Source organism: Morone saxatilis, unplaced genomic scaffold, assembly GCF_004916995.1.
Source record: "Morone saxatilis isolate NCDOM2014 unplaced genomic scaffold, NCSU_SB_2.0 Contig17, whole genome shotgun sequence".
Classification (NCBI taxonomy): domain Eukaryota; kingdom Metazoa; phylum Chordata; class Actinopteri; family Moronidae; genus Morone; species Morone saxatilis.
The window spans coordinates 26294262-26309144 of NW_023339729.1; the positions used below are offsets into that span (position 1 = coordinate 26294262).

At 41.8% G+C, this 14883-nt stretch overlaps 2 protein-coding genes across 2 annotated transcripts in view; one reads left to right on the top strand and one right to left on the bottom strand.

Moving 5' to 3' along the window:
• traf5 (Tnf receptor-associated factor 5) overlaps window positions 1–4458 on the top strand; it is an 8257-nt gene extending 3799 nt beyond the window's left edge. Inside the window, exons 4-11 of the mRNA XM_035659708.1 lie at window positions 196–297; window positions 918–1082; window positions 1343–1420; window positions 1581–1655; window positions 1736–1828; window positions 1933–2073; window positions 2205–2370; window positions 2826–4458. Of these exons, the coding sequence (XP_035515601.1) occupies window positions 196–297; window positions 918–1082; window positions 1343–1420; window positions 1581–1655; window positions 1736–1828; window positions 1933–2073; window positions 2205–2370; window positions 2826–3412 (1407 nt within the window). The 3' untranslated portion in view covers window positions 3413–4458. The remainder of the gene's footprint in view (window positions 1–195; window positions 298–917; window positions 1083–1342; window positions 1421–1580; window positions 1656–1735; window positions 1829–1932; window positions 2074–2204; window positions 2371–2825) is intronic.
• Window positions 4459–4753: 295 nt separating this feature from the next.
• LOC118326978 (NACHT, LRR and PYD domains-containing protein 12-like) overlaps window positions 4754–14883 on the bottom strand; it is a 25057-nt gene continuing 14927 nt past the window's right edge. Inside the window, exons 8-17 of the mRNA XM_035660143.1 lie at window positions 12803–12919; window positions 12667–12720; window positions 10246–12007; window positions 9996–10169; window positions 9586–9753; window positions 9270–9434; window positions 8780–8953; window positions 8016–8189; window positions 7134–7307; window positions 4754–6650 (exon numbers count right to left, since the gene is read on the bottom strand). Of these exons, the coding sequence (XP_035516036.1) occupies window positions 6449–6650; window positions 7134–7307; window positions 8016–8189; window positions 8780–8953; window positions 9270–9434; window positions 9586–9753; window positions 9996–10169; window positions 10246–12007; window positions 12667–12720; window positions 12803–12919 (3164 nt within the window). The 3' untranslated portion in view covers window positions 4754–6448. The remainder of the gene's footprint in view (window positions 6651–7133; window positions 7308–8015; window positions 8190–8779; window positions 8954–9269; window positions 9435–9585; window positions 9754–9995; window positions 10170–10245; window positions 12008–12666; window positions 12721–12802; window positions 12920–14883) is intronic.

Below are 14883 nucleotides of genomic sequence, written 5' to 3' on the forward strand. Positions count from 1 at the left end.
ATGGTCTGTTTTACTCTAAAGCATGAAACTAGAGACTGAGACCAGAAACTCATCAGGAAACTGTTTACTGAACTCATTAATTAACTGCTCCATAAGATTCAATACTATCAGAGTGGAGCTGCCCCCTGCTGGCTGTTAGAGACACTGCAGGTTAAAGGTTTAAATGTTCCTAATGGAGAGTTTTTCTTCCTGCAGGTTTTCCAGGACAACTGCTGCAAACGAGAAATCTCCAATCTAGAAGTGTACTGCGCCAACTTCCCAGAATGCACCTCTGTCGTCACGTTACACAACTTGCAGGTAGACGACGAACCAACCGGCTCGTGTGTTACGATGTTTCAGTCCATTTTAACCCTTTAAGATCTCGTCCTCCGTTATATTTAACAATGTCTGCCAGAACATTCACACACACTCAGTTTCTCTGTGTTTTTATATTAAATCCAATCATTGTCTTCCTGTGAAACTAAATGTGACGCGTGCTTACGTCAACATAAACTAACTGATTTTAACCAATATCCTGACATTCACCCGTCAATCAATCTTTAGCTTTAGGTGAACTTTATACGATAACGTCCAGAGTCAGACGCTCAGATATCAGCAGCAGCAGGATGACCTCAGTGATTTAATGTATGCAGGACTTACTGTCAATGGTTACAAGTCCAGGAAAAACTGACAGAACCAAGAAAACACAAAGACTCAAATACACAGGTAAAAATAATCAGGGTCAAACTGGAGGGAAAACAGACAGGAAGTGAAGCAAAACAAGAAACAAGAGGAGGAAAATTACAAAATAAAACAGGAAGTAACCAAAGAAAACCCCAAACACAAAAATGAATGACTACTGACGCACCCGGTAAGGCACCTTGAGCCCAAAGCTTTACCACATTATGTAAATGTTAATAGATGATCTTCTCTTGCAGGAGCACCTGAGGTCGTGTCCGTATGAGCAGCTGCAGTGTTGCAACTCAGGCTGCAGGGCGGCGCTACAGAGGAGATACCTGCAGGAACACCAGACCGACACCTGTCCTCACCGCACCGAGCCCTGCCCACACTGCCAGCAGCTGCACCGACTCAGCCTCATCCAGGTAAATTTCACTGGGTCGGTACCGACTACAGGTGGTTCCGAAATGCCTCCGATGCTGCTTAAAAGGCAAGTACACGTGTTTGTGCACTACTGCTACTTCCAGCAGCGTCCCATTTGCCGTTTTTTCTCAGGATAGTCATAAATCACGACCAGTTCAGGTGTCAGGAAGGTAGAAACACAAAACTGTTTAATGAGGAAACTACTATAACTGTGTTGAAACATTGAGTCCTGATGTTGGTTTGTGGTGTCTCTGTTCTGAAGGATCACGTGCAGAGCTCCTGTCCGGAGGTGGAGGTGGACTGTCCCAACGGCTGCTCCCAGAAGGTTCCCAGACACAAGGTGAACTCATCATGAACAAATAGATACAGCCCACTTTGGTTTCAGCACCAAAGTACCAAGAATGAGCTGGCTCTGGTCCATGTGGTCCAGTTAGCTGCACTCGGGCCACAATCAGATCTGTTTGCTGATCAGCTGTTTGAATGTGTTTCTTGTCCTCCAGCTGTCAGAGCACAGTGAGACGTGTCCCGAAGTTCCCATCGACTGTTCCTATAAGAGGTTCGGCTGCTGCGTGCAGGTGGGTTCGTCTAAATATGATGGCGACACCGACCCGACTCTCTGTCTTCGTTACCTGAGAACTACTGTTTGGTCCTGCAGGGTAAGAGAGTGAAGGTGAAGCTGCATGAAGACGCTGCTGTCAATCATCACATGCTGCTGGTGCTGAGGAGCAACACCCACCTGGAACAACAGGTACGTCCAGTGAACTCACCTGAAAACAAAAAGTGAAGACATCCAGCGAGGTCTTCGATCTGTAGGGAGAAGTGATCCGCTCAGACTGCTGTCTCCTCGGTCAGGTGGAGGTTCTCCAGGAGGAGGCGCTGCAGAGGAAGCAGGAGGTCCAGACAGACAGTTTGCTGCTGGCCAGTCTGCAGAAGGAAATCAGACCGCTGCTGCAACAGAACGGCAGCCACGAACTCATCGTCTCTACAGCTCAGGTGACTTCTCACAAGGTTTATAACGCATCATAATCTGTGCTGGATCTGGTGAACCTGCTCGGAGCTGTACATGGAAGTATGACACATGCCATTTTCTGTCTGTCTGTGTGTCTGTCTGTCTGCGTGGTCAGAGGACTCTAAGCAGGCAGCAGGACGCTCTGTCCACCGTCCAGCTGGAGGTCCAGCAGGTGTCCCGGGCACTCGGCCCTGGTCTGGAGGAGCTTGAGCAGCTCAGGAAGTCTCTGGATGCTGTGATCCAGGAAGTGTCGGCGACCGAGGCCCTCAAAGAACACCTGGGTACCAAAACCTGAAAATCTGCGTCTATAAACCTGCTGCGAACTAATGATTGATGTAAATCAGCTAACTAGTTAGCTAGCATTTTACTATAGCACAAAATGTTAGCTAACTCATTAGCTAAGCTACGTCAATTGTTAATTAGCTAGCTCATTATCTAGATACAGAGCAAAATGCTAGCTAACTAGCTAGTTAATGTAGCTTTAAAGTAGGTCTTTTGTACAGTAATGATGAGGCCATAGATGTCTCTAACACATCGGCCCTCAGAGAAAGCGTTTCATTGGACGCAGCATTAGTATACGTCCCCGAGTACCATTAAGAACACCTGAAGATACCTGAAACAGGACTTCCTGTCCCTGTTGGACAGAAACTGGAGGACAGGAGACGTATAAAGACAGATGAGATAAAAACAATTCAAATCCATTTTGACTTTCAGTGAATGCTGTTGGTGTTTTCAGGAACTTTGGAGGAGAACCTGAAGCACCACTCGGGTCTCTTGGATCTCCATGCCGCTCAGCTCAACCGTAACAAGCAGCACCTGCAGGAGCTGGAGGCCACGTCCTACGACGGCAGACTGATCTGGAAGATCGACGACTTCAGGAACAGGAGGGAGGCCGAGGTCAGAGGTCAGCCGCCCTGCCTGAGCAGCGTGCCGTTCCACACCGGACGCTGCGGCTACAAAATGGCCGCTAAGGTCTATTTGAACGGGGACGGGGAGGGAAGAGGGACTCACCTGTCCCTGTATGTTGTCCTAATGCCGGGAGACTTTGATGCTCTGCTGCCGTGGCCCTTCAGACAGACTGTGTCTCTGTCTGTTCTGGATCAAAGTGGTGCAGGTAACCACCGGAGTCTCAGCTTCAGACCCGACCCGACGTCCAAGAGCTTCCAACGACCCGGCGCCGAGTCGGTCAGCAACGTCGCTGTTGGATTCTCATGCTTCATTCCCCTCAACAAGCTGGAGACGCCCCAGAACGCCGTGTACGTCAGCGACGACACGCTGTTCGTCAAAGTGAAGGTGGACATGACGGGTTTAGAGCAGCTGTAAGACTCCCAGTGTTGGCACCATCTGGAGGTCATTTCAAGAAGGACAACAAAATAATTTAAATCAAATTTAAACACATAAAGGAAATTACATGTTGTAACTTTAAAAGAATAGTTTGACATTTTGGGGAATTCTCTCAGGTTCTCATCTCTTATTCACTAAAATGTTGAACTTTTTCTGACAGCTTTAGGATCATCTCAGGGATGGAGGTCTGACTGTAGTTCCTGATAATTACTGAATACTCTTCATCTTGAGATCATGACTTAATTTTCAGATTATCTTAGGAAGGCATCTGGATCAAGTGATTTACGTCTGTTATCAGGACATTATGATCAGGTTATCTGGACGATCTCGAGTTAATAATTAATCTATTGTCTTTGAATAAAAAAAACAAAAACATAATTTATAATTTCAAGAAAACGAGATGATGAAGTTGTGATCACAACATAAACAGGAAGTTCTTTGTACGTGTTCATGTGTCTGTGCACTGATCTGGTAACCCTAATATTAGCTATAGATATTATATCATACCGTACAGGATTGTTTAAAATAATAATAATAAGAGATATGTATATATATTTTGAACTCACATGTATGGACGTGCTCAGCATCGTATTGTGCTACTGAAGACAGATTTACTGTTTATGTATTGGTCTGGAGGTCTTATAGGACCAGTGTGAAAGATTTAGTGGCCTCTAGTGGTAAAGTTGCAGATTACAACTTCCTTACTTGACCCTCCCGTTTAGGGATTCATATTTTTCTTCTTTAAATAATTTCTTTATTAAGTTCAACAAAGCTTCATTGGGGGTCGCGAGGCCTTCTGGATTCAGATAAGACAAGGAAACACTGAATTTACCAAAAGAAGAAGACTGTTAACTCTGTGTGTTAAAAATGATAAAAATACAGAATACTAAAAACAAGAATTATAAAAAAAGTTCCCTAAAGGGGAAATAATGAGCTCAAGTGTTACACAGACCTTTTGCACTTACTGAGTTCATTATTTGGGTCACTGAGTCAGTTTAACTAACTGACTCAGATGACATCATATTAAAATTACAATATATACATACACTATATAATACCTATATATATATATATAATATATATATATATACTAATATATATATGTTTTATATTTATATATATGTTATATATATATATTATATATATAATATATATAATATATATACATTAACACTATATATATTTTTATATATTATATATATATATACTATAATATATATATGTTATATATATTATATGTTTATATATATATTATTATATATAAAATATATATTATCTTCTATATATATATATATGTTTATATGTCAGGTTGGTCCACAGTGACGGAGACAGACTGAAAGGACGCTCACCAGCCACTATTTATTATTTTTATATATAATGACACTGATTGTTGATCAGCAAGGACATACCATTACAGTATTATTATTATTATAAGTGTTTGTCATTTTATTGTTGCTACGGAGACGAGGGATGCAGTGAATCGTCTCTCGTAATTAACTTATTATTATAATGTATCCATCAGGCCACTGAGCAGAAAAAATAAAGTCTGTATTATTAAATCAAGTGTTTCTTTTTCACTTTAATAACATTTATCTAATTTATTCCTTTAATTCCTTTTATTTTGATAATTTGCACAAAAACTAAACACTAAAATACTATTATGTTCAAGTGAACTTGATTTCAGACACATGCATCCATATTAACATAAAAACAACAAAAAAACAACACAGAGAAATTATTGCAGTCCAAGCACATTAAAACACATAGAGACGTTTGTTCCAGTGTTTCCACGGACCGAGAACTTTTTGTCACTGTGTGCGCTACAATGAACTCAATTAACAGACACATAAATCTGTACATAAAGTTCCTGAACGCAGCCTGAAAGGAGGGAACATTATCAGTCACAAACATCCGTCCTGCACCACAGGTGGGCAGTATAGAGCTGCGTACAGTCGCCTCTATAAAGGGCTGCTTTGATATCATCTGTACACGTTTGAAATCAGCACGGCAACATAATGTCACACTTTTCATCATCATTATCATCATCACATATATGGTTCCTGATGATGTGACCCCAATATCTCGCTCTGTTCACCACATTTAACTCTCACTCTGACATAAAGAATGAAGGAAAACTTTGATCCTCCTCCTCATCAGAGTTCAGTTTGTTGCTGTACGGCGATGGGACGACTTCATCATCAGCATATATCAGATGGTTAATAATACGACCCCCCACCATACCTCCAGTCTTGCACTGTTTTAGCTGTTCATATCATCATCCATATATAAGATCATCCATATACAGACTGAAGAGAACAGGGGACAGTGATCCACCTTGCTGATATACTCTAACAACTTCTGGCTTGCATGATTTCACTGTCACATCATGACAGTAAAAAAAAGTAAAAAACTGTAAACACTAAATAGATTAAATGAAGTTTATGTAACTAAGTAAAATACCCTCCTATCTCACTGCCTTTATTTATACAGCCTCTTAAATGAATTCATATGGAATGAAATGAAAAATGTTTTTTTCATATTACAGACTGTAAATGACACAGAAGACCACAGCATTCATACGGTAATTTCATGAGGCAAAACTTTTTCTTTTGATGGTAAAAACTTAAAAAATATGGAATAAAACTACAACTTTAGCTTTAAAATCAACAGTACTAATATCCTTTTATCGTAATAACCATATTTATCACAGTAAAGTGTCAACCATAGCTGCCAGTTTTAACTGTAAATTATACTTTTTCTTTACAGTGTAGGACTGCCAATGTTGCTTAACTTGTTACTATGGTTACCAAATAAGCCTGCATATACAGTACATACATCAATTAGAAGAGTTCACAGTCTGCAGATGGATTGATGATCAGTTTTAAATCAGTTAAAATCCCACATGTAAACAAACAACCTAAAATAAGATAATAAGGTTGGTCGGCTTCACATCACAAATAGTCGCAACCTCCAGGAGGTGCCAGAGTTCGGCTCGGACGGACGGGGCTAACGTATTCAGTCTGTGGGTGTCACTACGGTGCTCTTCACCACCAGCTTCTGCAGCTTGAAACTACTGTTTCTCTGTAGACCAGACAGCCGTTCCAGACCCGGTCCTTCTGGATCAGTCCGGCTCAGCTCCAGCTCTCGGAGGTGGGACGGGTTCAACGTCAGAGCCGAGGCCAGAGACTCACAGCTGCTGTCCGTGCATCCCGGCAGTCTGGCAAACAGACAGCAGGGTCTTAATACCACAGCAAAGACATCAATATTCACAGGAAATAATCTAATCTCAGTGATTGAGTTCACTGTTTGGGTTGGTTTGTACAGTGTATCAGCTGTTCGCTACAGTTATTGGTATTGATCAATAGAATATGAAATATACTGAAAAAATGTCCCTTAGTCAGGGGTTGGGTACCAGTGGTCTCATAGAGCAATGGACAAACATCAGGGACAAGAAAGAGAAACAGATTGAAAATAAAAAGCGACCGCTGCATAGCCTTATTTGAAAGGCAAGGAATTCTTTTTTTTTTTTCTGACAACAGGATCAAATGTTTGAGGACCTGGATGAAGCCCCACAGAAAGTGTAACAACCAGCTGCAGTCTAACACTCAAATCATCTCAAATAAGAGATCCATTACATTTATTGGTTTACAGAACTGATACCGGGGGAAGAAAGAATGATATAAAAAAGAATAAAAGTCACCTCAGTATCTCCAGTCTGCACTGGGGTTTCCTCAGCCAATCAGCAAGCAGAGTCAGCCCCTCGTCCGTCAGGCGGTATTGTAACTCAGGTCTAGTCTCTTTGAGAGCAGAGGAGCAGCTGAGGGCAAAGGTCAAAGACCGACAGCAGGCTTCTGTTAACGTGCAGCATTTCAGTCTGGAAGACATTTAAACAGAATGTTCAGGTGAGAGTTTTTGTGGAAGAGTATAAATAACCGTGTTATCCATGACTCTATCAGACATGTGAAGTTTGGTGCAGATTGGGCAAAGAACACTGAAGTAATGACAACTTCCTGTTTTATGGCGAAACGTCAAAATTGGACGCCACGCCGCGGACACTGTCACAAATAGCACAACTTTTAATCGTGATGGTCTTTAGATTGAACTGACCAAAAGTTCCCTGGGTGGAGTTTGTTAAAAACACACATTAAGGCATTCTGGGTAGGATTTTCAACAACTGTACTGACTCATACAAACATAGACGTCTCATTTTGCTGTGTGCTTGAGGTTTCTGGGCGTCAACCTGTTTGTGTGTTACTTCCCCCCAAGTCCAGCAGCTGTAGTGGATCCATTAGCGGACTCTGTCGGACTGGGAGCTCCAGACCAGGACTAAATGCAGCATCTGATGCTGACGGAGGACAGTTTGACTACAGGGAATAAAGGACTGAGGAGGGTTTAAATTAAATAGGGGTACATTATAACTGAGTTTGAGATCTTGAAAGGGTTAAAAAGCAATTTTGCATTATTATGAGGTGTTATAAACTATAAACTTTAATTATTATTTAATGTTGATGTTAAAAAACGCTCCTGGATGTGTGGCAGATGTGTCTTTTATTCAAAATGTGAATATAGTCATGATACTTACTTAAGTGTCTCCAGCTGACAAAGTGGCTCTGCCAGGAACTCAGAAAGGTTTTCGACACCAGCGTCTTGGAGGACATTTCTTGTCAGATCCAGGACTCTCAGGTGTCCTGGGTTTGACTTCAGACTGGAGGCCAGCACAGCACAGCCACTGTGTGTAAACTGACAGCCGACCAGTCTGTTGGGGAAAACAGTTCGAACTTACAGGTAGTAACAAGCAGTGGCAGCTCCAGACCCTGACCTCTGACCCAGTGTCTACCTATTGTGACGTCACCCACTGCTTTGTGGAGTAACGTCCAGAAGTCTGAAGTCATTAGGTTTGTCACAACGTACTGCGAGTTGAGCTGCTCTCATTGGCTGCTCAGTTTCGAGTCGTCCGTAGCAGGACACAATGGCGGCTCGCCTGGTCACACACGATCTCATATTCCAGATAAACAATAAAATATGTTTGTTCTTGCGACCTCAGTTTCCCTGTCAGCGCCCAATTTGAAAATCCTGACCCTAAGGGACACAGTTACAAGCCCTCTCTGTCTTTGAAGCACATTGGACACTGGATAGTCACTGAAACTGGAACACATCCTCCTATATTTTTTAAAACTGGGATCCACCTTCAAAGTCCGACAGAAACTTTGAGGTGGTCTGAACGTCCCTCTACCACAGTCCTGGCTGGTTATCTGATTGGTTACCTGTGGTAGACTAACTTACCAATCACAGAACATTCAATAGCATGTGTCTGGTGTCTCACCACAAGTTTGAGGACTGTCTCACCTCAGTGTATCCACTTTACAGTTTGGATCCTTGAGCAGAGCAGCGATCTTCATCACTCCACCATCACCCAGGGAGTTCCCCCCCAGATCCAGTTCCCTCAGCTGGGAAGGGTTTGAAGCCAGAGCTGAGGCCAGAGCGTCAACACTTTCCATTTGTAGGTTCGTCTTAAAAAGCCTTTATGAAAACACAAAGAAAGTAGAGACAATTTGTTCTTCCCCTTTCTCTTTTTCACCTGCCGACAATGAGCTCCAGGCTGGTGTAACAAACAGGAGGTTGTAAATAGAGCCCTGGTCAGGAATGTTTGATCCCACTCCCACAAGTGAGGAGACATTGTTTTACTGTGACTAACAACAGAGAAATTTGAACCCCAGACTGCCGGGTGTATGAATGTGTGTGAATGGGTGAAAGTGTTTTCAGTGGTCAGAAGACTAGAAAGACAATATCCAAGTACAGTCCATTTACCATTACTCTTATCTTTTCCGAAACTTACCCTAATTTCTCCAGCTGGAAGTCAGGATGCTTCAGTAATCCACAGAGCTGAGTGATTGCCTGTTCTGTAAAATGGTTCCTGCTCAGATCCAGGTTTTTCAGCTGAGATGGGTTCAAGCTGAGAGCTGAAGCCGGAGGTTCTCCTTTGAGGCCACACTCACATAACCTGCAGACGGGAAAGACACCTGGAGCTGAACTCTGTAGAGTACAGAATTTCCACTTGTACACAGAAATATAGAGGCATATACCTCTAGAGGATGAACCCTTTAGAGTTTAATGGCTACTCTAAGAACAAATAAATCCCATGTTGATTTTACCTCAGTGTTTCCAACGTGCATTGGTTGAGAGTTCTTGAAAGTAGCTCCAGTCCTTCGTCAAGAAATCTATTGTTGCTGAGATCCAGCTCTCTCAGGTGGGAGGAGTTTGAAGCCAGACCACTGGCCAAAGCTTGGCATCCTTTTTTTGTAATGCCACAGTCCTGTAAACTACACAAAAACAAAACAAAATGAGTCATTAGTGGACAGAGCTTCCAGATATAACGGCCGGCTGATGAGCTCAGTAAAAAGTTTCCTGATGAGTTTATAATCTCAGTCTCAGTCGCTCTAATCTGTTAACATGGGCTCTGAAATAAAAATCGAGACGTTCCACCACGCAGACGGGAGTGCAAAATATTGCACAGTATCAGTAACAGTTGTAACATAAACTGCAAGGCCTGTACGTTACTTACCGGAGTCTCTGCAGTTTGCAGTTGGGACTTTTTAGACCATCAGAGAGCAGCGTCAATCCATAGTCCTGCAGATTATTTTTGCTCAGGTCTAACTCCTCCAGACGAGAAGACTTAAAGCTGAGAACTGACGAGATATTCTGGCAACAACTGTCCACAAGGTTGCAGTCACTTAGCCTAAAGTGAAGAGCAAATGTTAACATCTACACACACTTTTCTCTTGCAGTTGGGTTTCTTCAGGACAAATACTTACAAAGCTGTCTTTGCTACTCTGAGCACAGGCAGAAGCCTCTTCAGAACTTCTTCTGATTTGTGGTATTCCTGCAGGTCAAACACATCCAGGTCATCAGTGGAAACCAGCAGTAGATAGGCCAGAGCCGACCAATGTGCAGGGGAGATTTTACTGACATCTCCTGAGCTCTGGTACTTTTGGACTTGCTCAACCAGAGACTGGTCCCCCAACTCATTTAAACAGTGGAACAGGTTGATACTTTTGTCGGTGTAGGACAGTTTCTTGATCTTCTCGTGGATGCGGGTGATTGTCATCTTGTTGCTCTGTGGGGGTCTTTCTTTAAATTGAAAGAATTTCTGAAGCAGTTCCTGATTTTGAACCTGTGATAGACCGAGAAGGAAGCGCACAAACAAGTCCCATTGTCCATAATCGCTGTCCAAAGCCATATCCACTGCGCTCTTGTGGAGGAGGATGAGGGGAAGTTCTCCTTTGTCTGACACAACTTTCACTTTCACTTTGGAAAGCAGATTTTTTCCGCTATCTATAAACGTCTCTAATACATACAGAGCTGCAAGAAACTCCTGAATACTTAAATGTATAAAAGAATAAATATTTTGTTTGTGAAGGCCAAATTCTTTTCTGATGATCTGCGTGCAAACCCCTGAATAAACGGCAGCTTGCGTCAGATCAATCTGACAACTTTTCAAATCATCTTCATAGAAGATTATGTTGCCCTTCTGTAGCTGTTCAAATGCCAGTTTTCCCAACTTCATGATCACATCTTTGTCTGTTTCACCTTCGTGATAATCCTTTTCATTGTTCCGTTTTGTCTGGACGATCAGGAAGTGTGTGTACATTTCAGTCACGGTCTTGGGCAGCTCTCCTCTCTGAGTTTTGGTTAGGAGACTCTGGAGAGCCGTGGCTGAAATCCAACAGAAGACCGGGATGTGGCACATGATGTACAGACTTCTCAGAGGCTTTGACTGAAGATGATCAAAGATCTTCTGAGCCACATCCTTGTCACTAACATTCCTCTGAAAGTACTCCTCCTTCTGCTCGTCGTTAAAGCCTCGCACCTCAGTTACCCTGTCGATGAACTTGGCAGGAATCTTAGTGGCTGCAGCCGGTCTACTTGTGATCCAGACTGAGGCTTTGTGCAGCAGTTTCCCTGTGATTAAGTTGGTTAGTAGAACGTCTAATGTTGTAGTGTCAGTAACACTGTGGCACATCTTATTTTTCTTAATGTCCAGAGGCAGTTTGCTTTCATCCAGGCCGTCAAAGATGAACAAGATACTTATGTTACTGTAGTCTGACGCTTCTAAATCCCCCACTTTAAAATAGTAAGCTATTAACTCTGTAAGACTCCAATCCTTATCTTTTATTAAGTTCAACTCTCTGAATGTGAACGGAAATATGAACTCAATGGTTTGGTTGGCTTTTCCTACTGCCCAGTCATGGGTGAATTTCTGCACAGCGACAGTTTTTCCGATGCCAGCGATCCCCTTGGTCAGAACTCTCTGTGGAGGATCGTCTTCCTTTATTAATGGTTCAAAAATGTCGTTGAGGTGGATTTTCTTCTCCTCACTCGAACTCCTTGTACATTCTAATTCAATCACTTCGTGTTCATGATTAACCTCCCCACTGCCTCCCTCTGTGATGTAAAGCTCCGTATAGCTCTTGTTTAATTGAGTTTGGGATCCATCTTCCTCTGTTCCTTGAAGCAGATTCTTAGTTTGATATTTGAGGTAAGATTTGAGAGCATCTTGGCACTTTTGGATGTTTTCTGAAGGAAGAATAAAATCAGTTACATGACTCATTTATTTTCTCATACTCTTCAAAGTTAGCTCACACTGTATGTATGTATGCAAGGCTTTCAGACAAACAGACGAACCAAAGAACCAGACCCAAACCACGACTTAAGTTCGCTATGGTTCTGGCTCAGTTCTAGATTTAATGGAGAGCCGGTACAAAAGTAACGTGGTACAAACGTAATGCCCTCGTGAGTCCATCAGTACGAACAGCACACAACACCAAAACTGCTGAAAATGGCCTCTATACATCATACTCTCACAGTTTTCATTTTCTTTTTAATTACGATTTGTCATGTTTATTGTTTTATGTGTCTTATTTATGATCATTTGACAAATTATTTAGTACTTTAACTCATCAAGTAGAGTTTCTCAATATAGAGGTAAATCAGGTTGAACTGTCAGAAGTCACTTCCAAACACACGAGTTAACACAAATTATTTTTGTTTCTATAACGTTATCTTATAAAATGATGCTTATCTGAAAAGTGATCATGGTAATGAACTTGTCCTCTCCATACCACCTACATAATATTTTGTTATATAGTTATGTTTTAGTAGCAGAAGGTCAAGATTTTATCATAAATCAATCAATTTAACGTGTGTTGTATCTTTTTGTTTAAACAGTACAATACCTTTGGTTGTGGGAGAAATGTGGTGAGTCTGTTCTGTGCTGGCAGGATGTTGGACTGAAACAGAAACATCTCTTAAGAAATGCAAAATTATGAAAGACATTTCATTAACACGTAATTAAACATGAAGTATATTTACCATATGTGTTGATGTTTATATTCCCTCCCACATTAACACTAGAGAGCTGAGGTGTGTTGACCACACTTCCGCTGTGGGCGTTGACTGTCGAGCTTCCTGCTTCCCTCTGAGTTTCAGCTGATTGGGAAAAAACTAAACGATCAGGAACCAGGAATATTTGAATATTTGTTGTACCTTCCTTGACCTGCAGAACTAGGAAAGTAAAAATGTTATTATGTGACTTGAGTAGAAAGTCTCTGCGTCAGGTTCATTGCACAAATATCAAACTCTCTGTTTAAGATTCTCGTCACAGAAAGAAAGAAACGGCATTCATCATATTATAGACTATTTCCAAAAATATAACAAATTAGAAAAAACTTAGTTTGAAGGAGGAAGAACTGAACTTCTGGAAAACTGTCAGAGGGGGAAGAAGTCCTTAAATTCCACCGGGCACAGCTTTATAACGTCGCGTCTATGTCTCAGTTTGGCTCTGTGACACTATCCTGCATTCATAGCACATGCAAAGAACTGCATGGGCTTAGTATAAAGTGTCTGTAAACGGAGACTTGTGGGTTCCCATAGAACCCATTTTCATTCGGATTTTTCGAGGTCAGAGGTCAAGTTCAAGTGCGCACTGTATTATACTACTAAGTGTCGGATTGATAGTGAACATTGAATGACTCGGATCGGGGGCTGAAAGAACATCCATAGTTGCAACTTCAAAAAATCTTAATATTATTTCTACACTGTTAAAATATATTTTAAAAAAACAACAAATGGACAGAAAGACTTCCCATCACGTGATGTTTTAACGACCATAGGATGGGCGGGGTTGGTGCTGCCTTTACGCTTGGCTATCAATCAGTGACACACAATAAGAAACAATCTTACCGCTCTGTGACGTTGGAGCCGAAGTCTGGTGTCCCATTGTTCCTTCAGCCAGCAGCTCCTCTCACGGTACACAACAGGAACACACACTGTACCGGGATACACGCACAGGAACACACATTAACGATGCAGCGTTAATGGACGGTGTTTCATGATGAACATGTTGCCTGCCAATGAATGCACAGTCGTCAATTCATCATTTAATAGCTAATGAACTTTAATACTTAATTTATACAACGTTGTTAAGAATAGTAAATAATAATAAATAAATAAAGCTACATGACATTATTAAACATAAGGCTTTAAATAGACCCAGTGATCGGTCTCAAAAACCCTGATCGGAACACCTTTACTACACATACAGACTGAAGTTATCTGCCGTCTTATCTTGGACTGGTAGTCCTGTAGAACAACACAAACTGTCTCGGCCTATCACAACTCAGCTCCACCCAGGCTCCACCCTCTTTGCCCATATTAGGATTTCCTGGCAGCTGATCAAAGTTCAGTCAAAGGCTGTCAACTCACATTATAATCTAACTTGTTTCCTGGTTCAGATTAAATCAGACTACAGTGAACATGACAAGGCTCAGTTTGTCCAAAAAGTCACATATCATAGAATAATTAGTGAATGAATTCATGAATATTCAGACCTACAAACAATAAATAACAATGTTGAAAGAATTCATCACTGTTTATTATGTAGCCCCAAAATATAACCAATGACAGCAGAGTTCCTTCATCAAAGCTGTATCATGTTACCTGTCAGGGTTCTCACCTGTTAAAGTCCAGATGAGCTCAGAGACTTTCTACCTTCGTCTGCAGACGCTGACAGTCGCTGCTGGTGTCTGTGTTCATCTGACAAACAGCCGTCACACCCTTATTTATTCAAACCAGAATCCAGAAACGTCAGTCTGACGAGAGAGCAGAAACCCAGTCTGAGCTGTAGTGCTGCCAGTCAGCAGCAGGGGTCACTGAAAGGTCTGATGGGAGAGTTTTCACAGCAGCTTGAGACACTGACAGAGTTTCAAAAAGTCCAAACTGCAGAAAGACTGAAGCCCCAAAAAGAAGAAGAGAAAGAAAAACAGGTTATTAGTTGAATGTGTGAGGGAGAACAGTCTGTAAACTCAACACAAACTGGATCAACAGAGAGACAGAGAGGTCGACTGACACTAACCAACAGATAGCTGACACACACTTACACTGAAACTCTCAAA